The following is a 22,438-nucleotide window of genomic DNA, read 5'->3' on the forward strand; positions in this document are numbered from 1 at the left end:
GGCCAGCCCACTCAGCTGATGTCAACGAGCCCCTTAAGGTAGAACTGCACTGAGACAGAGCGTGCACCCGCTCCACGCAGAATTAAGTCATACAGGACCACAGACGCTTAGCGTACAAACACGTACATTCAAAACTGCAGTGCAAATAGAGGCAGCACAATGCACAAGCTTTGTGATCTGCACAATAGAGGCTACAGAGAAGCCACAAACGTGCTGTGGACAAATACAAGCAAGCAGGCATCTAGCTATGGATTAAAAAAAAAAAAAAAAATACGCAAATTCCTACCACGCTCCTCACTAACTTCCTATAGAATTGATCATTGTTCTATAGAATTTTTTTAACCCCTCTTTCAGAATTCAGTAGACACCTATATTCCTGCTATAGGGATGGAGAGACTTTTTGAACCAATGTGGAAAGGGTTGATTTAACTATTTCTAGAGAACCCTATTGGTTTAAATTCTATGGGACTTTTTCATGACATTCAAAAGTTAGTCAGTTATCAGACTGCACAACACAGTCCAGACTTGCATATCACATACTATTGCCTTGGTACTGTGAGCCGCTGCTCAAGGACAAGCCTCTGAACTCAGCAGGGCTCTGCCTAGAGGGGTCCTTCTGTGCCAGTTTGCAGGATTAGGGCCTGCAAGGAAGAACACCAGCACCACAGACCCAAGTTTGATTGACTATTAAACCAGGAATCCTGGTCTTCAGCATTCAAACAACTGCTAGGTTCCGCTAATTGTTTGAGTGTCCTGGAAGTTTAATTACTTTTTGCATGAATTACTTAATTAACTCAGAATTGTGTTGTTTGCTCTACTGCTGTTTAAAGGAGTTTCATCCAGGCCAGTAAGGGGGCACAAATAATGTGTGATTTAAGGTGACAGCAGAAAGTTTGCCAAAGGGTTTTATACAGAGAATGTTGCTATGAGCAGCTCCTTCTGGTTCGTATTAAAGGAGTTCAAGCTCAAGTACCCTCACTGGTCACAGTATCACATGGGGAGAGAGGTGGTCTTTGTTAGATGCAAGGCCATTTAGGTTTTTATAAGCAAAAATAAAAAAATCTAAAAAGTCTTGTTTACACAGGATATTTGCCCCCATTCTAGTCATCAGTGGCCAGCTAAAGTTATAGCTTTGCCAATGCATACCCTTCCTATAGACCACAATGTAAACTGCTAGAGCTTACCTTGCTTCAACCAGGAGTACACTGCACCACAACAAACAACAGCTTTCCTTCTCTACAGTACAGGATAGCACTAGTACAGCTACACTAGTAGCTAGAAACTAAACATCCCAATTTTGGTCAGGTGAATATTAATATTGCTCATTTTAAGAGGCCAAATACATACCTGATTTCCCAGTAAGTTCAAGAGCAGATTCCCAGAGGCTTAACAAAAAAAAAAAAGCTTGCTCTTGATTACAAATAAGGAGCAGCAGCTTAAAGTAATTCAGTCAGTCAATTAACCTACCCTTCCAGCACACCTGAACTGAAGCTCTTCCTTGCGTATAAGCTTTTCCTGGAGCCTTCATTTGGCTAAATTTGTAACCCTTTTTTTTTTTTTTTTTTTTTAGAGAAGTGAGATGAGTGGAGGAAGTGTAATGACCCGGAGGTTCCCTTTGGTGAGACCTATACCATCCACCACTCTATCACTATAGTATTTCAAAATTTACCATCCTCCCCCTTCAGAACTAGATCAATTTGATCAGATAAGATTGAGATGAAGCTACACAGGCAAACGGGACTGCACACCGCTCAGTGTCACATTTCAATTGGATAGAGGGAAGCTTTAAAGCAACTTGCTTGCTGTGTATCTATGCAGGACTCAAAGCCCATGGGAGCTTGAGGAATAAGAACAAGGACAAGAAATTAAACCAAAGACTGCTACATGGCAGCCTACAGCACTAGCAACCAGATCCTCCAATTCTACTTTGAGAAATTGATTTATAACTACCATGTACAACTATGAAATCTCAGAATATCAGCTAGCAACTTACTTTCTGCACCCTCTTAAAACAATCTGATTTTACATCCCTTTTTATTCTTTTAATTAGGGCTGTCAATTAATTGCAGTTAATTCATATGATTAACTCAAATTTTCACAATTAATCAGTTTTAATCGCACTGTTAAACAATAGAATGGCAATTACAATTTATTAAATATTTTGGATGTTTTTCTACATTTTAATATATACGGTACGCAATTGCAATCAAAGCATATTATTTTGATCATTTTCACAAAAATTTGTAAACAAAATAGTTTACCTCATACAAGTACTATAATACAATCTTTGTTGTGAAAGTGATTTACATACCGTTACATAACTGCACTCAAAACCACCACAATATAAAACTTCAAACTCTGCAAGTCCACTCAGTCCTACTTCTCCTTCAGCCAATTGCTAAGACAAACAAGTTTGTTTACATTTACAGGTCTCTTATTTACAGTCACCAAAAAGTGAGAACAGGCATTTGCATGACACTTTTATAGCTGACATTGTAAGAACTTTATGTGCCAGATATGCTAAACATTCATATGCCCTTTCATTTTTCAGCCACAATTCTAGAGGACATGTTTCCATGCTGATGATGCTCATTAAAAAAAAATACTGAAATGTGTTAATTAAATTTGTGACTGAACTCCATGGAGGAGAATTGTATGAGCCTTCTCTGTTTTCATGTTATAGCAGTCTCAGATGATGACTCTGCACATGTTCATTTTAAGAACACTTTCACAGCAGATTTCACAAAACGCAAAGAAGGTACCAATGTGATATTTCTAAAGTTAGCTACAGTTAGCAACCTTGACCCAAGGTTTAAAAATCTGAAGTGCCTTTCAAAATCTGAGAGGGACGAGGTGTGGAGCATGCTTTCATGAGTCTTAAAAGATCAATGCTCCAGTGCAGAAACTAAAGAACCCGAACCACCAAAAAAGAAAAATCAACCAGCTGCTAGTGGCCTCTGATGCAGATAATGAAAAATGAACATGTGTCATATAACCTGAAAATGAACATGAACTGCTTTGGATTGTTATCAAGCAGAACCTCTCATCAGCATGGACACATGTCCCTTGGAATGGTGGTTGAAGCATGAAGGGACATATGAATCTTTAGCACATATGGCACATAAATATCTTGTGACACCAGCTACAACAGTGCCATGAGAACACCTGGTCTCACTTTCAGGTGACACTGTAAACAAGAAGCGGGCAGCATAATCTCCTCTAAAAGTAAACAAACTTGTTTGTCTGAGCAACTGGCTAAACAAGAAGTAGGACTGAGTGGATTTGCAGGTTCTAGAATTTTAAGTTGTATTTTTGAATGCTTTTTGTGTACATCATTCTATATTTGTAAGTTCAACTTTCATGATAAAGAGATTGCACTACAGTAATTAGCCGACTTGAAATACACTATTTTTTTTACAGTGCAAATACTTGTAATCAAAAAATAAATGCAAAGTGAGCACTGTATACTTTGTATTGTGTTGTAATTGAAATCAATATAGTTGGAGAAATGTAGAAAACATCCAAAATATTTAAATAAATGGTACTCTATTAACTTTGCCATTAATCACAATTTTTAATCACATGATTATCTGTGATTTTTTTAAAGTCGCTTGACAGACCTAGTTTTAAGATAACTGAGGTCTTTTTCACTTAATAACAAAATCCAGTGAGTGTTGACAAAGAAGGAAGTGGTGAACAGTGTGGGAGTATTTCTTAATCTTCTAAAGAAGTACTTTGAAGTCTCCAGACTTCCACCTAGACAACCACTACTAGTAAAATGCAGTGTCCATCTTCTAGGTGGCTGCTGAAAAGTTCTAAATTAGGCAAATTTAAACATAAATTAGAGTTGGGGGCAGGGAAAAAACGACCACTACATTGCTGCTTTGAAAAATAGCATTCATATTTAAACTGTTTGCTTCAAAAAAATACAACAGACCTGCATTGTAGTCTTGTTTCAATCTGCAACTCTCATATCTGATCAGCATTGTGCTTAGAGCTCTGAAAATTTCCCAGTGACGTCCTAGACTCAGAAAATTAATTACATTTATGTAGGATACACGATACATCACCCTATGTAGAAAAAACAGCAATTGCAGATGACACTTGGGCAAGTGCCTGCTTTACATAAGACAACAGCTTTCATCAACATGGCATAATGACAAGACAGTTTTTTGGGAAAGGTCTAGGTTGTGTTGTAATGATTAAGCATCCAGTATTTAATATATTAAAAGTAGCCTGTTTTATGCAATCTTGTGTTGTTTACCTCCTTATGAAGCTCAGTATTAGCAATTTTCTAATATGTACCTACCTTATTTAAGGTATGCAAAACACAGTCTAGAGTGTAAGACTTACTGAATATGATCCTCTTCTACAGAAACTCACACCCATTAGTGCAGACTTCAAAATAATTAAAGGTCAAGTTTAAACAAGTACACTGAAGGTATTTAAAAAAAATAAAGGTGCGTATACATATGCGTGTATACATATACACATATATACACACACACACACAGATAGATCTGCTTATTCCTATATTTATTTATTCAGGGCTTCATAAACCTTATGGAGGATACAGCTGTTTCTAAATTGGACACAGGGTTATCACTAGCCCCACAACTTAATTCTCTTTCTCCCAAACAGCTGATCACTATATCCCAACAAGCAAAATGTCACCATTCTGTTCATATTGACAGCATAATTTCTGCAAATCAGGCAAGCAAGAATTCTGCAAGTCACAAATTAAAGCATATTCTGCCCTTAATGTAGCTTTTGGGTGCATTATTTTTAAAGACTCCTCTCTTCCCCCAATATTTTATATATTGTCATAAGATTAAAAATTCTGCAGGAAAGCTGTGGTTGAAGTGAGTAAATAGCTGGTAACATACCAAAATGGAATCCTGTGAATTTCCTCACTAGGACTGAGCATGTAAGCATAATAGAAGTAACCACTGAATTCTCAAACTTTCAAAAGTACTTCCTTAGCAAATTTGTGTTACTCCCATTTCCATACCTGCAGTTTCATAACTGACAATTTGATATGGTAATTCAACTAGATACCTCTACAAATATAGGAATGAGTTACAATTCCAATATATTTGTCCAGCATATCATAACTAAGAATTTCACAAGAACGGATGTCTGAGATATCTAATTTCATACATCATATTACTATACTACTACCATATGCAGAGTAAGTCCTCTGATGCAGATTCTTAAACACATAGTGAAAACATTTATTCAAGCCTTTATCAATACTGTCCTTTTAGAAGCTCATTAAGTGGGTAATATAAACACATCTAGAACACTTATCGTAAGATTCAAGATCTGCAGTTGTAAAGATTTCACAAAATTCTATTTAAAAAAAAAATCTTCCCTTTTATCAAGAGGGAACGGTTTCCCTTATTGAGCTCGGGCAATACTTTCAGACTGGCAAGGGGAAAAAAAGCTTGGTTCTGTCACCGAGTATCTCTTCTTCACTAAGCACTGAAGATTCTGCAAAAGTAGAATGATTCACATAAAATGTTACATATACACCATTAAAGTCCAAGACACACCTGGTGAATACATCAGAACATATCCCTAAACGGAACCTGAAACTACCAACAGTGAGCACTACTGTCATAAAAAGGGCAGGGGAAATAAATCAAACTGAAAAACATCCTGAGAACATAACATGGTAGTCAACGTCTTTAGTTTCTGAAAACTATACAAAGATTTCTATACAAACCTTGAAGATTCTTTTTCAAGTCTAATTTTTATTGTGTTAAGATTTTTTAAACCACTTCTTGCTTTTCTATTTATAGAACAGCAGCCCATTAGATTGAGATATATTAAAAAACAAAGTACTAATGTTTCAGTTTAATTTAAAAAACAAAAAACCACAACTTTTCTTTGAAATGCCTTTCCACAGGAACTGTTTTAGGTGTTTTACCTCAAAAACAGAAGCAGCAATGTGAATACTAACAAGACATGAGCACTACACAAAGGCCTAGGGAAAAATTCATACCAAGGGACTTTCACTAAGGATGAATATGGCCCATGAAGTAAAGCCTGAATCAATTCATCTGAACACTAGCGTAAAAATATCAAGCCAATAAAATTAAACACACATGCATGAGTGACTGAAAATCATACAATGAAGTAATGATAATTTATTTTAATTGCAACAATAACTGGGATTAACAGATTTAAAACAAATGAAGTGTACATGAGTATTAATTTTTTTCAGTCAGGCTCAACAGCAAAACTAGAATGGCCTGTTTTCTTCTTATGCAGTAGCATAATCTATTGTGTTTGCATTTCCAACACAAGGTTTTGGGTTGTTTTTTTTTAAATAAAAAAGCAAATCTTTTAAATGAAAAAATTTAACGCATAGTTTATTTTGAAATTAGATTTGTAAACTTCACCTCCCCTTTAACAAATTTAAAAACATTGCTTGTCAGCTTCCATTTAAATCTACAGTGGCTTTCATGAATACATAACATTTTGGCTTTTACGTTCAGATGGCAGTAAAATTAAGTATTTGGAAATATACAATACTATCTTAAATCAAAAACACATATCAAACACATCATGCTGCTGAGATCCATTACGGAGGAGACAGCTGAGGTATTTGTTTTATTCCCTAGGAGCTTTATAATTCTAAAACAGTCGATTTATGTATCTGGTGTTCGGAAGGGGCAAATGCTACACCAGGTAGGACTTGTGAAAATCTGTTGTACTAGTAATGGGGAAGAGACATGAACTTTGCTCATGCCAAGTTTAATTTTTTCCCTTTAATATAAAAGGTAGTACCTTCTTTATAGTTCCAGATTTGATCAATTTACTACAACATCAAAAAGGTATTTACACAAATTTAAAGCATATTTAATGCTAATTTTCCATGTACTTTGTCTTGTCGACTTTGAATTTCATAAATGGAGGAGTCTACATGAGGGAAGTCAGCAGGCTTTTAGACCCTCTATCAATATTCAGTTCCCTTTTTTAGATATTATTGGTCATCACATCTTTACAGTTTAGAAAGACTAGATAGAGTTTATTTATAAATAATTGTTTTACTGACAGTTGTGTTAATCTTTGTACAAGGAAATTGTCCACCAGAAAATTAACAAGACATTTACTGAATGTAAAGGCTTTACATTGTGTTTTCTATCCTGGTTTAAGTCTTCCAAAACTCTAGCAGTAGTTAGAAACTAAGTAGATCCATTGCTAATAACCACTGTTAAGGGAGCAGCTTGAACCATACTACTTATTCCCATTTTAGGAGCATATTAACATTATATTCCATCTTGCATATTCAAATTATAGGTTTAATGTTTGTAGTAGTATTAGTATCTCATACTTTTCTAAAATGCAAGTATTTTATAACTCCACAAATTCTGGTTAAGTGATTGCAAGTTCTGAACACATCAGTGCCAAATTCAGAAAGTGATTGTGGAGTGTATTGCTTACACCATTGTATTTCAAACTGTGGGAGATGGTTATCTGGGGTGTGTGAGTTGGGGCAAGGGGCTCCACATGTCCAAGTCAGGGAGAGCTTACAGGGAGGTTTGGGGCAGGAAAGCAGATGCAACCCCACCCACAGCCTGCTGCCTTCCCACGCATCACTGACCACTGCAGTCTTCCTGAGCATTGTTTGCTGCCCTGCACTCAACCAGAAAGCCATAGCCCTGTCTATTTTAAACACTGCAGGAATGAAAGGGAGGCTATGCACTTCTCCAGGGAGGCCCAGCTGGGTCCTGCCATCTGCTTGTCTCAATGAATCACTTTCTGCCCTGGATAGGCAGGAGTAGGGGACCGTCTTATGCCACTCAGATGATGGTGGTAGGGCACACGGCAAAAAAAAAAAAAAAAAAAAAAAAAATCATCATGGGAAACTCTGGTTTGAGGAGCTCCACGGCATGTTGTCTAACAAGGTTAGATTCATCCATAACATTAAGTAGATACATTAAAACAAACAAAAACCCTCCACTAACTATCTCTGGTAAACAGATGGTCCTTAAGAGTCAGTGAATGGCACATCATGAGTGATCTATGGTCCTATCTACAATATAAGGAGGTTTTATAATTTTTTTTCTAACACAAACAGTACTCTTGATCCTTTAGCATGGTTAAAAGCTTTTGAAAGTCATTAAGACTTTTAAAAAAAGCTGCTTCCTACTTATTTTTTGTAATGAAAGAACCTACATGAGACTGTATTAAATTACATCCAATGATAAATCAAAGGATGCCTTTTCCCCACTACTGTCTGCCATAAGTGGCCATCATACCAGTGGAGTTGTGCCAGGAGTATTATATGCTCTACCATCCAGAATTCTGTGGCACTATAGCCTCATAGGAAGCAATACGTATACTGGTCTGCTAAAGAAAACTGTATGTACCCCATCAAGCAGGAACAATCCTCAATTAGCAAACACAAACACCCAAAACTGGTGTAAGAGGCCTGTTTAAGTCTACTAATTTAATATAACATACCATACAAGAAATGTCTGCATAATTTTACCAACAGGAAGGATTAAAATGCACTTAATCTAATCTGATTACATCACTTATATGAAGATACGCACCCTCAAATATGTAAACACCAAGTGCAAGAATTATAATCACAAGTGTTTGAAGTGTATAGAAAACTCAGTTCTGTCCTTTGATGCTGTTTTCAAATTCGTTTTATTCACTCTTTTGGATGACTATAAATAAGTGTTTCCACTATGGAAAAGAAAGTTAGCACAGTACATTTTCATGACTGGGGAATGGATTTTCTGAAGACATCTTCCAAAGGGCAAAAGCTTAGAAAAAACAACCTGAATGTCGGAATTCAGTTCTTTATAAAGTCCCTTGTAAAAATTAAAAAAAATTAAGGAAAAAACACAAGGCCCAAGATGATTTATTGCTTTTCTTCAGTTTTTTCCTTGGTCTCTTCTTTCTTCTCAGATTTTTTGCTCTCTTCCTTTACAGAAAGCTCTTCTAATTTCTCAGCAACTTTGTCAGCACTATCATTTTTCTCTGTGCCTGCTAAGAGAGATTGATTGAAGAAAAAGTTACACATAGTATAGTAGATTTAATTAACAATGGGAAGGCTATATTAACTTGTTTTACTGAAGAAAGAATGTCATTGACTTTAGAGATAGGATAAGGCTTTTTGAACTCTCTGCCATACACTAAGATGATTCATACTTTTCTTTTCCCTTGCTGATCCATCCCATGCCGAATGAATGTAGACTCATCCTTCCCCCTCCCGCTCCGGGTTGTGTATTAAAAAATTAAAAACTAGGCCATAGCTTGCCAACTAAACAGGTTAGTACCCCTTTCAGTGCCCTCACGAACAGTTTGATTGCTACAGGGTAACTACTCACAAGGTATATTTCGTGGAATTGGATGTGCTGGTTCCATACAACTTCCAGCTCCTTAGAGAATATCCTTATCCTAATAAGGAGTTATTTGCAATTCAGGTCTCTAACCTCCTCTCTCCCGCCACTCCAACATCTTTGCTTGAATGAGAGAGACCTAATGCTAAAGTTTACAAGGAAACTCAGTTTCCTGCATTGCCTAAACCACTCAGATTTCCTGAAGCATTTGAATTGCCGACCAGTAGGAATCTATACTTTACTCCTTTAGTAGATCCAAACTCAGAATTCCATTCTAAATTTTAATCTCTATATGAAATTGAAGATATTTGTTCAGAGAGCTTCTCTCCATTATGTGTGTTATATAGAACCATCAAATTAAATTTGTAAAGTAACTTTTCAATTTAAACAAAATGAACCAAGTTTCAAAAATTAGTTTAAAATATAATCCTGCAACTGGGGTATTTACTTGTGAACACAGGAAGATTAAAAAAAAATCAGTATGGTAAAACTATTACTCAACTGTAGTATGTTTTCTGTATAAATAATGAAAAGCCTTTCTATAATAGCCACCCTAAAAATTATGTCCCAGGAGCAACTGCAAGTCTTCTACAAGGAAAGAAGAGTTCAACACCCTGGACCATTACTCTAGCAGACTGAAAAAGCCCCTGGACTGAAGATTGCAGTCAGGCACAGAGTGAGTCTGCCAAGAGGCACCAAATATTACAGTGAGCAATTTAAGGATATTCCCTTGTCCCCACCATAGGCATTAAAAAGTTGGAAAAGAAGAGGAAAAAAAGGTGAAGTAAGTACTCATCTAAATTCCAAGAGGAGATTAACATCTTACCCTTCTTTGCTTTCTTGTCTACCTCATTCCTGCATTCTTCAAATTTTGCCTTGAATTTCTGTGCATCTGTTTGGAGGAAATAAAATGTTTCTTTATTACCTTAAATCACTGGTGACCCCTTTCACATAGCAAGCCTCTAAGTACAACCCCCTCATAAATTAAAAACACTTTTTTTTATAATGGTGTTAAATATATCTGCTGGAGGTGAAGCAGAATTTGGGGTGGAGGCTGGCAGCTTGCGACCCCCCCAGGTAATAACCTCATGACCCCCTGAGGGGTCCTGACCACCAGTTTGAGAACCCCTGCCTTAATTATTTACAATGCCTCTATTCTTTAGATCTTTTTGCTCTAAACAGACATTTATCCTGAAACAAACTCACTGCTACATTTCAGTTTGACTGCCTTGTCAAGAAATATGTACTTAGTGGATTTCAACTTAGTTCAAGTGATCTTAAGTATACAGGCTTCAATTATTTCTCATTTAAATACTCTCCAAAGCAGTGGATGTTGCACCTTTGAGTGGGTTTTTGCGAAGTTCTCGTCTTAAGGTTCTGCTACTAAGCGATATTTTAAGCTAGCTGAACTTTTATCCATACCTCAGCTACTAGGCATTCACATCAGAAGCCTACCACACATTCTTGTTCACAGTCCGAGGCCAGGGACTGAGAGGACCATAGACATTTATTTTCTCACACCTAGAGATAGCTGTATCCTGGTGGAACTAAGGAGGAATGGCAAGTTTGCACCATCACTGCCTATACTGCACCTGAAAGGAGAATTTCAGTCTCTAGAGTTGAAAATCCAATCTGTTTCATGAGCACAAACTGTACACTTATTAAAAAACAAAAACCCACAACATACAATGCCAGAAGTAAAAAGATGCAGGTAACATGGCACAAGTTACAGCTAACCAGAATTCTTTTGAAGACAACATACCTCAATACATTTCAGTCTAAGCGACTGGTTCTGAACAGTTCCATTTCAAAGATAAAAACTTTCTGATAATAGCTGCTGTCAGTTCAATTACAATAAGCATCCCTCCAACCCTTTCTAACTGAAATAATTTGAGAAGCAGATAACCACGGTCAAGTCACTTTCAAAACAGAACCAGAAAGGATAATTTGATAAGTCCACACTGAGGATAGCATGACTGGCCACTTGAGGTCACTATTGCTCCACAGGAAAATGCACATTTTTAAAGCCTGAATATAAAGTGAGAAGTTTTTTAGTGTGCACACTCCTAATGGATTTTAAGAAGAACTTCTTTGAAAAGAAGTTCACCATGCATAGTGACATCCCTTGACAGGATCAGAAACTGAACTTTAATTCTTTATCTATGAATCCAAGAAGGAACTCCACTAATAGACTGATATCTAGGCTCCCTTATATATAGATATAGGAGGCAATGAAAGCCCTCCCTCACCCCCAAACTCAGAGATAAATTTAGGATTGTGATTTTAATGTTATTCCTCCAAGTAGACTCTCTTTTTGTAGGGGATTCAGGGGTTTAAACAGAAGGCTTGGTTTCAGTGAAAGTTTGCCTGAAGAAGAAAGGATGCTGTATTAGAAAGGTGAAACAGAAGAAAACGCTGTTTGCCAACTGTGCAATGGAACATGTTGGTAGTAAAAAAAAAATGCTACCATCTTACTTTCCTCCTATGTGCCAAGCTAGACATTTTAATTTGGCTAACCCACTGACACAGAACTAGTGGCATGAAACCTGAAAGCTATCTGGGATGCACAATTAAGAAGCCAGAAGTTATGATGGTCTTTGACAGTCATACACTGTTTGCTGCATTAACTACTTAAGGGCTAGTGAGAACAGCTGGATCTAGAAGTGTTTCTCCCCTTACAAGAGCTACCACTAGACTAGACAGGAACTGGAAGCAAAAAATCAAGCTGGTTGTGCAGCCACTACAGTATTCTCCTTGGATGCCTGAGTCACAGGCAGAAGGGGTTTCAGCAGCCCCAGAGAGCAAGTCACTCACCCAATAGCCACTGGGGGGGGGGGGGGGGGGAGGCGCGGGGGTGTGGTGAGAAGGGAAGAAATGTGGCAGCCATTTTGTTTTCCAAGTCTCATTCTATTTTTCATACAGTTAGTCTCTGCATGTTCTGTTTAGGAATGAATGCAGTCTGGCATTCCACGTAGGGAATTCCAGACCAACCACTACAATCTGTCACTTATCTTGTTGTTTGTAAGATATCTGTGGCAGAGAGTGGCTTCCATTCTATACCTGTGTAGTCCCTAACCACTCCCGGCTGGGGTACTCAGGTGCTACCAAGATACAAATAATTTCACATCCAATTCCCTAAATCCTGGCATCTATTATCCTAAATTACCTAGAGGAAATACTGCACAGTCAAATTAGTTTGATATTTTGAACAAACAGATGTGACAATTTGCCTGTTCTGACCACAGATATGAGACACTCCCTCCAACAGGAGAGTGATTCCTCCACAATGTTCAAAGCCTTTCATTAACATAAAAGAACAGAATCAGAATCTAGCACCATTTCTATGAAGAGTCAAACTATGCCAACTTTGGGAGCATTACATTAAACTATAAAACTTTTTTTTAAAAAAAAAAAAACACACTTTGGTCTAGAAAGATTTACTATAACCTATTGTCCAAGTTATCTGTGGTTGTTAGGACTACTATATACCACTTAAAGGAAATTTCATTTGATATGTTAGAAGGAAGAGATAAGTGGATATTAACACCTAGTACTTGTTCAGTGTAGCAGTCAGTAAAGTATGTGATTCTCAGGGAGATGCACCTGAATGGAAGATTTAATACAAGGTGATGATTTCCATACAGTATTTGTAATGCCACAAATTTAATCTTCATTAAAACATGAAGTTGAGGTAATTAATGAAAGTAAGATGAATACACTGATTGAAGTCCTGGAGATTTATTGCATTAAAATTATTAGGAAACACTAACAAGCTCTCTTGAAAACAGAGTGTGTCAGCACACTTATCAAGACAAAAACAAGTTATAAAGATGGTGTTGGATGGAGATGGAGCATAACTATTCTATTTATCTACATAGTCTGAGCATTACTAATTAACTAGTTGCACTCTGAATTAATTCTGCTGCAGTACTATTCAAATAGAAGGGACTGTCCTTACAGACAAATATTAGGGTGGCTTTCTATTGGCAAATGAGGTTCTCTCTCCCAGCTCACCCTATTTTGAGTGCTTACAGCCAGTGGGATAGATTCTTTAAAAATAAAGAGAATATTTACTCTTTTCTACCATGGGAGCTACAAAAGATAGTGGTAACTACTTTCATACATTTAGTGTAAAATACTGTGCAGTATTAAATGGCCCAAAGTTACTTACTCAGGCACACAATATAAATATCAGAAGAAACTGATCTTGTGCCATAACTCACTTTCTGCATTTAGGAACCGGATTGCCAAAAGTTCAGGTTTTGGACTTTCATCTGCAAAATCAGCATGTGTGTTCCAGACCCATGCCCTGTCACTTCCAGCATTAGGCTTCAGCTCCATTAAAGGTGTAACTACAAAGAAAAAAAACTGATTAGTCCAGCTGCATATAACATTTTGAAATACATTTCCACATAAGCCCCACAAGTACCTTTAAGAAAGTTAGCTCTTGGTATCATGAAATAAAAGATGTTATACCTCACAGGGGATTGTAATGCAAAGTTATTTCTAGCTGGAGAGGGAGAAGGGGAAAAAAAAAAAAAAAAAAAAAAAAAAAGATGTTGCCCATATTGTTTTGTCCCATGTCCTAGAACAATCTGCAATGGGAAGTCAACATTGACCAACAGAGTGCTAACTACATACTTCTATTAAACTCCCCCTCTATTCAACTCCCCCCTCAAACAAACCAACCAACCAGTTCCAATTTAATACAGTTTTAGAACGCAAAGTTCCCCTACTGAAAGACCAATGGTCTAAAAAGTATTTCTTAGATAATGGCCAATGCAGATGCCTCAAAAGGAAGGTACAAGTGCATCCAAATAAAATAGTAAAGTTTCTCCCTTTCTACTGCTGGTAATCTTCCGTATTATAGACAGCACTTAGCTTTCCTCTCAGATTGTTCATTTAAGTGATTTCTCCCTCCTCCCTTTATGCCCTTTTAAAATTGTTTCAGTATCCTGTGACAACAAACTCTACAAATATTCAACATAGAATAGTATCTTTTTAACTGCCTTGTTACACTTGCTTACCCTTTCTGTAAATACATGCATCTGCAGTATTATGAAACTGCACAATAAAGTTAAACAGGCATCAGGCTCGATGCATACACAGCACCTGTCTATTTGTTGCTGTTAGAACACTGGCCCATTCTTCCAAGCCATTTTTAGGGTAAACAAAACATGTATGAATCCTATAAGACTTGACATCTATTTTTATGTGCAATATAGTTGACAGCCAAAGGGAAGTTACGGGAAATAATGCAACAAACATACTATAATGATTTGCACAGATTTTTAGGGTTTTATCTCTCCTCATGAGAAGGCGAATTGTTCCCTTCTCCCTGTGCTTCAGGAGTTTCACATCCCCAGTTCCTCGTTCTTTCCACTCTGGAAGATCATTTTCTGATGCAAATCGAAACAGCTTTGCACGCCTTGAGAAAGAGAGCAAGAGATTAGAGTTTGTATGCAAGAACAAATCACGCTGAATAAAAAGGTCCTTCAGCCCACATATCTTAAGTGAAAGTTAAGATTCCATAGAGCGTTTAGGAAAGAGAAAATAAATCCAGAGTCCTCACCAACAAGTTAGAGTATAAGATGACAGATTTTGTAGGCAAATTAAGCACTATGCTATCAGTACTCAGTGAACTAGTTCAGGACAGAATACTGTATGAATGGAGTCATTAAAAAACAGGTTCACTGCCCCACCAAAATTTTGCTGAGATAATGTTTCTAATTCCAAATCAGCTCCATATTAACACTGAATTTATTCCATCAAAAATTGAATTTCATGCTTTTTTTTTTTTCTTTTAAATCAGAGGGCACCCAAATTTAAGTTACAGAAGAGCTGTGTTACTGTTCTGTATATTTGGAATGCTATTAGTGCACTGAAATTACAACCAGTGATTCAATAAAAACACAAACGAAGCCAGACATGTTGGCCTACTTTCAGTTTTGTTAATTAAACAAACTTGTTAAAGGCGAGAGCAACATTTAAAAGTAGTTGCCCAAACTCTCTTCCAGATATGCAGAAACATGTCTCCTCTCCCCCCATCCTCCAACATTCTTTTTGCTTCCCTGCAGATCAACTACCTGGATTCAAGGTGGCTTATCTTTTTTTTGGAACCTTAGGATTCAGGAAAGCCCAGAGCACTGGCATTCAGCCAGATCTCAGCCAATTTTTGTCAAAACACTTCCTTTTGCAGTACAACCTATTGAACTGCTGGCACCTTAAAAAGAACTTTCCTAAACTCTATTAAAAGGACCCTCTGATCCTTAGACAGCAGAACCTATTCCAGTGTTTCTTCAAGGGTTGTCTTTATAAGAGAATGGCTTCTTTCATCTGGGACTGCACATCACTTGGCACACAGAAAAGCTTAATGATCATGCTACTCATAAAGGTCAATTTTTGGAAATGTTCTTGTAGAACCATGTGTTATCAGAGTCCTTTACATGAGCACAAAGCTGGAACAAAGCTTGAAAATGACTACTTTTGGCCATCTGATTTTTCCCAAATGCCTTTCATGCCTATCTGAAGCAGGAGCATCATAAAGCAAAAGGAATGCATCTTAACTCCTATGCTACATACACTTCTCTCTCTAAAGAGGTCTCCAGCTTAGGAAAAATTCAAGGCATTCTACAAAATTTAAACATTTCAGATTAAGCCAGTTTGCCCAGTTTTCTAATCATATAACTATTAAAATTTGATGTCTGCCAACACAATGGAAAGAGCAAGAGGTGTTTCCATGACTGCTCCAGATGATGGCAGAAGGGAACCATTGAAGAGTTAGAGAGGGTGGGGCATTTACACCTCCAGTCTACAAAATATTGATTCAGTAAGTAAAACAGCTTCTAATAGGTATGTGTGTGTCGGGAGGAAGGGAGGAGGATCAGGGCTGGGGCACAGGGTGTGTGTGTGTGTTGGGCTCTGGCTGGGGGTGCCTGGTCTGGGGATGAGGGTTTTGTGCCCAATAATTAAAGGCCGCATGGCAGTCGATACGTTAGGACTGATTTTCCGTCTAACTTCTTAAACAAAAAATGAACAGCTCAAAAACCTAGCTTCTTGTGACACCAGGTTTACACACTATCGCTAGAACCCAACCCGACATCATTTTTCTTTGTACAATTTCAAGTCTAAAGGTTCGTTCGGGCAGAAGCAGTGTCATGATGACCCAAATATTTAAGCAGAGTAGGACATGTTAACTTTAAAAAAAGAAAAACCTACTTTGTGACACAGTTACACATCTCTAGACCCAACATTTTTGTACAATTCAAGTTAAAGTTGTTTCTAACCCAAACTTTTCCAATATCAATTTGATAATCATTAGAGAGTCAGGATTTCATCATGTTACATTATATCAGCCCCAACACTCCAGGGGCACAGACATTAGTCATATCATGTGCCATTTTCTTTCCACTAGTACTACACTGTCTTAGGCCAGTATCCCCTGTGTGGTGTTTTGCAACAAGATACCTTCCTACCTTTTATTAATGTTTTTCCAAGTTTAAAAGCAACTAGTGTTTAGATACATACTCAGTGCCATACTACTTACATCTTAAAGAGTTCCTCCTCATCCTCCTCAAGGGTCTTGATCTCTTGTTCAGGAAGGGAAACTATGGGCTCAAATTGAGGATCATGGTTAGAATCATCTGCGTTTTCAGTTGAAGTGTCATGTTCCTCATGCGTTTCCTGCGAAAAAAATTCCAAATTGCAATAATACAGTTTTAAAAACAGTTCTGCAGTGGCTACGTCTGTATTTAACATATGTTACCAAAAGGTATTTAGGAACTACTCTGAACGTTCCAACTACATATACATTAACAAAATGTAAGTAGTACAACATCAGAATCTGAACTCCATACATCTAAATTTTATTCAGTCTTTTAAAACATGCAGTATAAACCTTCTCTCTTGGAAAGAAGAAACTTCTTTCACATTAGTGAAACACAGGAACACTCATCCAGGAGTCTAAGGGCTTGTCTACATACTGCACAGGTGCACATCATCTCTGGTGTAAATTCTAGCACATACCAGACTATGGTGCACTGACTGACTGTGTGGATCTCGCCGGTGGACACTAAAAATTCTCTAACACAAACTGATATATTCCTGTTTGACATGCACTAGGGAACTTTTAGTGCATTTCAGCAGGGTCCACAGGCCTGCTAGAGAACAACATGATGGAAAGCACTAACATTTACATCCCAGCTGGTGCACATGAACGCACCACGTAGACAAGCCTGAAGACAAGCTTTTTTGCTTACTGATTTCAGCAACTTCAATCATGCATACAAACTATAACAGCACTTATAATTAACTGCCTTAAAGTTAAGTATTAGTAAAAATCAGAAGCTGCCATATTTTCAATGTATATTAAGACTAATCTCTTACTGTCACAAAATAAATCAACTCTTTTTCCAATTTCTTCCTTAACCCAGGGGTGGGCAAACTACAGTCCGCAGGCCACATCCAGCCTGCCAGGCAATTTAATCTGGCCCGGGGTAGCAGGGACTAGGACTTGCCCCACTCCACCTGGGGAGCGGGGTTGGCAGCCGCTTTGTGCGGCTCCCGAAAGCAGCAGGTCCCTCCTCCAGCTCCTATGTTTAGGGGCAGCCAGGGGGCGCCACGCGCTGCCCCAGCAGCTCCCATTGGCCACAGTTCCTGGACAATGGGAGCTGCGGGGATGGCAGATGGGGCAGCACGTAAAGCTGCCTGGCTGTACCCCTGTGTAGGACCCAGAGGGGGAACATGCCGCTGCTTCTGGGAGCTGCTTGAGGTAAGCACCACCCAGAGTCTGCACCTGAGCCCCTCCTGCCCTCTGAACCCCTCGATCCCAGCCCAGAGCACCCTCCTGCACCCCTCATCCCCAGGCCCATCTGCACCCCCAGATGAAGCCCTCACTCCCTCCCCATGCCCCAACCCTGATCGCTCTCCCACCCTCCAAACCTCTCAATCCTAACCCCGAGCCCCCTCCTGCACCCTAAACTCCTCATCCTCAGCCCCACCCCAGAGCCTGCATCCTCAGCCTGCTCTCTGCCAGGAGCCCCCTCCTGCATCCTGAACTCCTCATTTCTGGCCCCATCCCAGAGCCGTCACCCCCCTCCTTCACCCCAACCCCAATTTTGTGAGCATTCATGGCCTGCCATACAATTTCCATATCCAGATCTCAGGCCAAAAAGTTTGCCCATCCCTACCCTGAAGGCAGAAAATTTCTAAAAGTTTTTTGAAAATAAAAAGGTTTTGGTCTGTATGTCATGAAGCACTGTGCCAGCTCTCTGAAAACAAAAAATCAAGACTTCCTTTTATATTGTAGATCCCTGCCAAGAAAAAAAAAAGAGAATGGATGTATTTTTGGAGAAACAGGGGGCACAGAGTCTTAGGCATAAGGGAACAGATGGAGGATTTCAAAAGCCCTTGAAATAGAGGATGGGAGCATGGCACACAGGGAGCTTGTGGGGTAGAACAGATGAACACAAAGAGCTCCCAGGTTTGTGCAATTAGCTCTGCCAACAGAAAGCAAAAGATCCCCCCCTCCCTAGTATTCTCACACTAACAAACAATTAAGATCACATAGCTACAATGTTCCTTTAAAAAATTAAGCTGACTAATTAACCATCAAAAGATCTAAAGTAACAGCACTATGTCTGGCTTTTAGATATAACCCAATCTTGTAACACTAGAACAGCATCAAAATGTCTCAGGTGAAAGAGAATGTTGGTATTCACGCAAATGCTAGAAGTATTTAAATATTACACTGATTTTATTTTTAAATCTTGATTAAAGTATTGGCTGGAAACCTAGAATTAGCAAACTAGCCTACGGCTAGGAAAAATGGTTCCCCTATTATTGGTTTTGGATAATACACCTCTATTCTGATAGAACACTGTCCTTGGGAGCAAAAAAAATAAATCTTACCGTGTTATAGGTGAAACTGCGATATATCAAACTTGCTTTGATCTGTCAGAGAGCGCAGCCGCCCTCACCCCCCCAGGAGTGCTGCTTTACCACGTTATAGCCAAATTTGTGTTATATCGGGGTAAAGGTTTATGTTTTAAGTTACTGAAGTAGTGCTCCTTCATACAGGCTTAGAGTTCTGACACAATAGTTATTACAAATGAAGGCTTTTAAGGAGTATTTATTACAAGTGTCTCCATTTACAGTGACCTTCAGATGCTGAAGTTTACATTCAGAGTCTTCGACATTATAAGGATCCCAGACAAGTTAAGGAGCATACTTATCAAATCCATGTCTGTTTTTATCATTTAAGTTATTGGTTTTAAGACACTGCGCACTCAAAGCAGGTTATTTTAAAGAGACCAAGATCTATATATTAAGGAAATATTAAGATATATAGATTTAAAAAACCCTCAAAATTAAATTATCGTGGCACACGTGAAATTTACGAAAAGTGAGATTTTTAATGTAAATGTTGGGTTCAGATATGCAGTTAGTGTTTTCAAATTATATGACTTCATATGTGCAATTTATTATGGTAGCTTAATATCAACAGGGAACAAGTACACTGACAGCTGCAATAGGAGCTCTTCAAATATTTTGATACCTGATTGACCCAATATTATAGATTAGACAAATGAGAGAATGGACATTTACTAATACAGCCTAAGTAACTTGGGGGGGGGGAAGAGCGTGAAGTTCTGTAAAAACCCATTCATGGCCTTCCTGAAAGACTCCACTTAAAATATTAGATACACAGTGGGATGCTATATCAATTTAAAATGCATACAGCAATTTTAAATTCAATTATAACACCTAATATCACAATAGCACACATATGATCTGTTTATCTTACTGAAGAGATCTTATAAATGTCATTGAGAGAAGAAAACCCAAGATCTCAGCTCATACCATTTAAACAGTGCTCTATCAGAATTTTTTAAAAGTTGAGAGTACTCCTTTGATACACACATAAAATGTAGAGAGATTTTTATATATGGATTTATACAATTGTAAGAGTTAGTATTATACAACTGAATTTCCAATTTAACACTTTACCCTGCAGCTATGTTGTCTTTGTTCTTGACTTTATTTTAATATATATGAATCACTAAGAGCCTTCTCATTTAAGAAGGCAAGAAATGAAGTGTGGTTCTTCCATAGCCAAAGAAGCCACAAGAATATTCCAGAAGTCTAGCAAACAGTTTCTTTGTCATACAGGGAGGGAAAAAGCATGGTCTTATGGTTAAGGCATTAGCAAGGGACTCTGGAGCTCTTAAATCAATTCCAGCTCTGCCACAGACTGTGAGATCCTGGCCAAATCACTTAATATCTATGCCTGTTCTCTATCTGGAAAATTAAGATAATAATTCTGTTCTTCCTCATCACTGGCAATTTATATTATAAACTCTGGGCAGATACTGTCGCTCACTAAGCGTAAGCACAACACACAACAGGGCCCTCAACTTGGTTGGGGCTTTTATTTGTTACAAGAAAACAAGTAATGGTTCAACAGGAAACAAGGGTTAGTTCAAAGATGCTACAACACACCTTTTGGTGACACTTGTTGAATGTCATCAGTGTTCTAGCACACAAGAAAATGAGAACAGCCATAGTAATACAACTTCGATAGAAGAATGGCTGCAATGCACAGCACCAAGAACTGACTCTTTCCAAGACAAGGGGGAAAGCATCCCAGAGAGAACACAGGCCAGGCTTGTAGAACTGATAGACTCCAGCACTGAGATAAACAAACCTCATTGCAGAAATAACTGATCCCTTTATTCCGCCCCCAGTTCGATTCCCTGCAGGCGCCACAAGAAAATCGTAAGTAACAATAAGCACGTTAGAGGTGGCGAATGAAAACGAATCACAGTGTTGCGATAAAATCCCATCTATTCGAGATATAAAAGCACGTGGGAGTCTAGAATGAGTAGCCCCGGCCCTGCCAGTAACATAGGAGAGAAAGGGGCCTCCTTCAAAAGCTCCTGAGTCATAAACCAGATTGTGGCGCCTGCGGAGGCTCAAACGCCCGCTTGGAGCAGAGCCCACCCCGCGGCAGGGCTGGCTAGGAGCCAGAGTGAGGCGGAAAGAGATGTCACCGTGTCTCGGCCCGACCGCAAAGGGATGGGCCCCAGCAAGAGACCGGGACGCACGTGGACCCGGACAGCCCCTAGCAGGGTCAGTACCCGACCCCACGTGCACCTGGGGATGCTGGGTGAAAAGCCACCCAGGCCCCCTTTCCCGCCAAAACAAGGCCGCCCTCCTATCTCCCTCCGCGGCCCCCGGTCTCATCTGCTCGCTCGGCCTCGGGTCCCTCGCCATGAGTCCCCTAAACCCCACTGCTCTCCCAGACAGCCTCACTACTCCCCGAGGCCCGTCACCCGACCATCCCGCGGGCTTCTGACCCGTCTGTTCCCCACTGCTTCTCCAGGGCCCCCATTCACCGCCTCAGACCACCCTACCCCACTCCCTCAGCGCCAGGCCGCCCCGCTCCACCTCCTGCTCCCGAGCCCCAGGGAGCCCCTCCACCCCAGACTGCTAAGGGAAGCGTCGGCATCCTCACCTTAGTCTCCGCCATGGGGCTGGGAGGTGGCGCTGCTCCTAGACTAGACTCGTTCGCGTCGCTCTCTCCCCCCACCGCAGCTTTGGCGCTGAATTTCCTGCTAAAAGCTCCCCGCCCCCTCCCGCTTTTACCTCATTCCCGCAGCCCGCGCCGCCGTTGCCGCAAGGCCTGATGGGAAACGCCTACTTTACCCCGCTCCCTTTATCGCTTATAATGCTGCTAGCTATAGGAGGCAGGGTGACCCCTCCACCTGATATTAGCCTTTTAATAGTCCTAAATCACAGCCACGCCGAGGCGTCCGGCCCTGCAACTTCTCCAAGCTCCCACTCGAGATCTTGGAAACGGCACGAATTCTCCCCAAAAACATACAGCATCCCCACTCGCGGGCTGATTCTAAAGAAAATTCATCTCCAAAGATCTCGTGGATGCCCTCAATAAAACCTTTTTACCCCATTCCCGAGCTGTTTCCCATCAGCCTTTGCGACATGGCGGCGACCATCCCGCGTCTCTCTACTCTCAAGATGGCGCCTGCGTGTGTGCTGGAAAGGGGGGGATTATT

General features: G+C 39.4%; 1 protein-coding gene and 1 non-coding gene across 6 annotated transcripts; both read right to left on the reverse strand.

Moving 5' to 3' along the window:
• Positions 1-6,137: 6,137 nt before the first annotated feature.
• On the reverse strand, positions 6,138-22,383 carry RANBP1 (RAN binding protein 1). 5 transcript variants are annotated; one of them, XR_012654745.1, is made up of 7 exons: positions 20,865-21,047; positions 16,912-17,048; positions 14,636-14,793; positions 13,589-13,717; positions 10,192-10,257; positions 7,656-9,012; positions 6,138-7,625 (listed from the first exon to the last, which is right to left on the reverse strand). XR_012654745.1 is itself a non-coding variant. In XM_032771172.2 (6 exons), the coding sequence occupies exons 1-6, from the start codon at positions 21,892-21,894 to the stop codon at positions 8,885-8,887; spliced, it is 633 nt and encodes a 210-aa protein (XP_032627063.1). In that variant the 5' UTR covers positions 21,895-22,383; the 3' UTR covers positions 6,138-8,884. The 5 variants fall into 5 exon arrangements, 4 of the variants coding, with proteins under 4 accessions (XP_032627063.1, XP_032627064.1, XP_032627062.1 ...); XM_032771172.2 differs by lacking the exon at positions 20,865-21,047 and adding an exon at positions 21,880-22,383 and having other exon boundaries at positions 6,138-9,012; XM_032771173.2 differs by lacking the exon at positions 20,865-21,047 and adding an exon at positions 21,880-22,297 and having other exon boundaries at positions 6,138-9,009.
• On the reverse strand, positions 9,924-10,051 carry LOC116819465 (small nucleolar RNA SNORA77). Its single transcript, XR_004372416.1, has one exon. It is a non-coding gene; the product is annotated as a small nucleolar RNA SNORA77 (small nucleolar RNA).
• Positions 22,384-22,438: the final 55 nt, after the last annotated feature.

The sequence above is a fragment of the Chelonoidis abingdonii genome, chromosome 22 (assembly GCF_003597395.2).
Source record: "Chelonoidis abingdonii isolate Lonesome George chromosome 22, CheloAbing_2.0, whole genome shotgun sequence".
NCBI lineage: Eukaryota > Metazoa > Chordata > Testudines > Testudinidae > Chelonoidis > Chelonoidis abingdonii.

Coding starts and splice junctions, on each gene's coding strand:
- RANBP1 (XM_032771170.2), bottom strand. CDS start 20,927: ATGGCTGTTCTCATTTTCTTGTGTGCTAGAACACTGATGACATTCAAC. Junction 14,794..16,911: donor GAGGAGGAACTCTTTAAGAT/GTAAGTAGTATG, acceptor CTCTTTCTCAAG/GCGTGCAAAGCTGTTTCGAT. Junction 9,013..10,191: donor AGACAAGAAAGCAAAGAAGG/GTAAGATGTTAA, acceptor AATCTCTCTTAG/CAGGCACAGAGAAAAATGAT.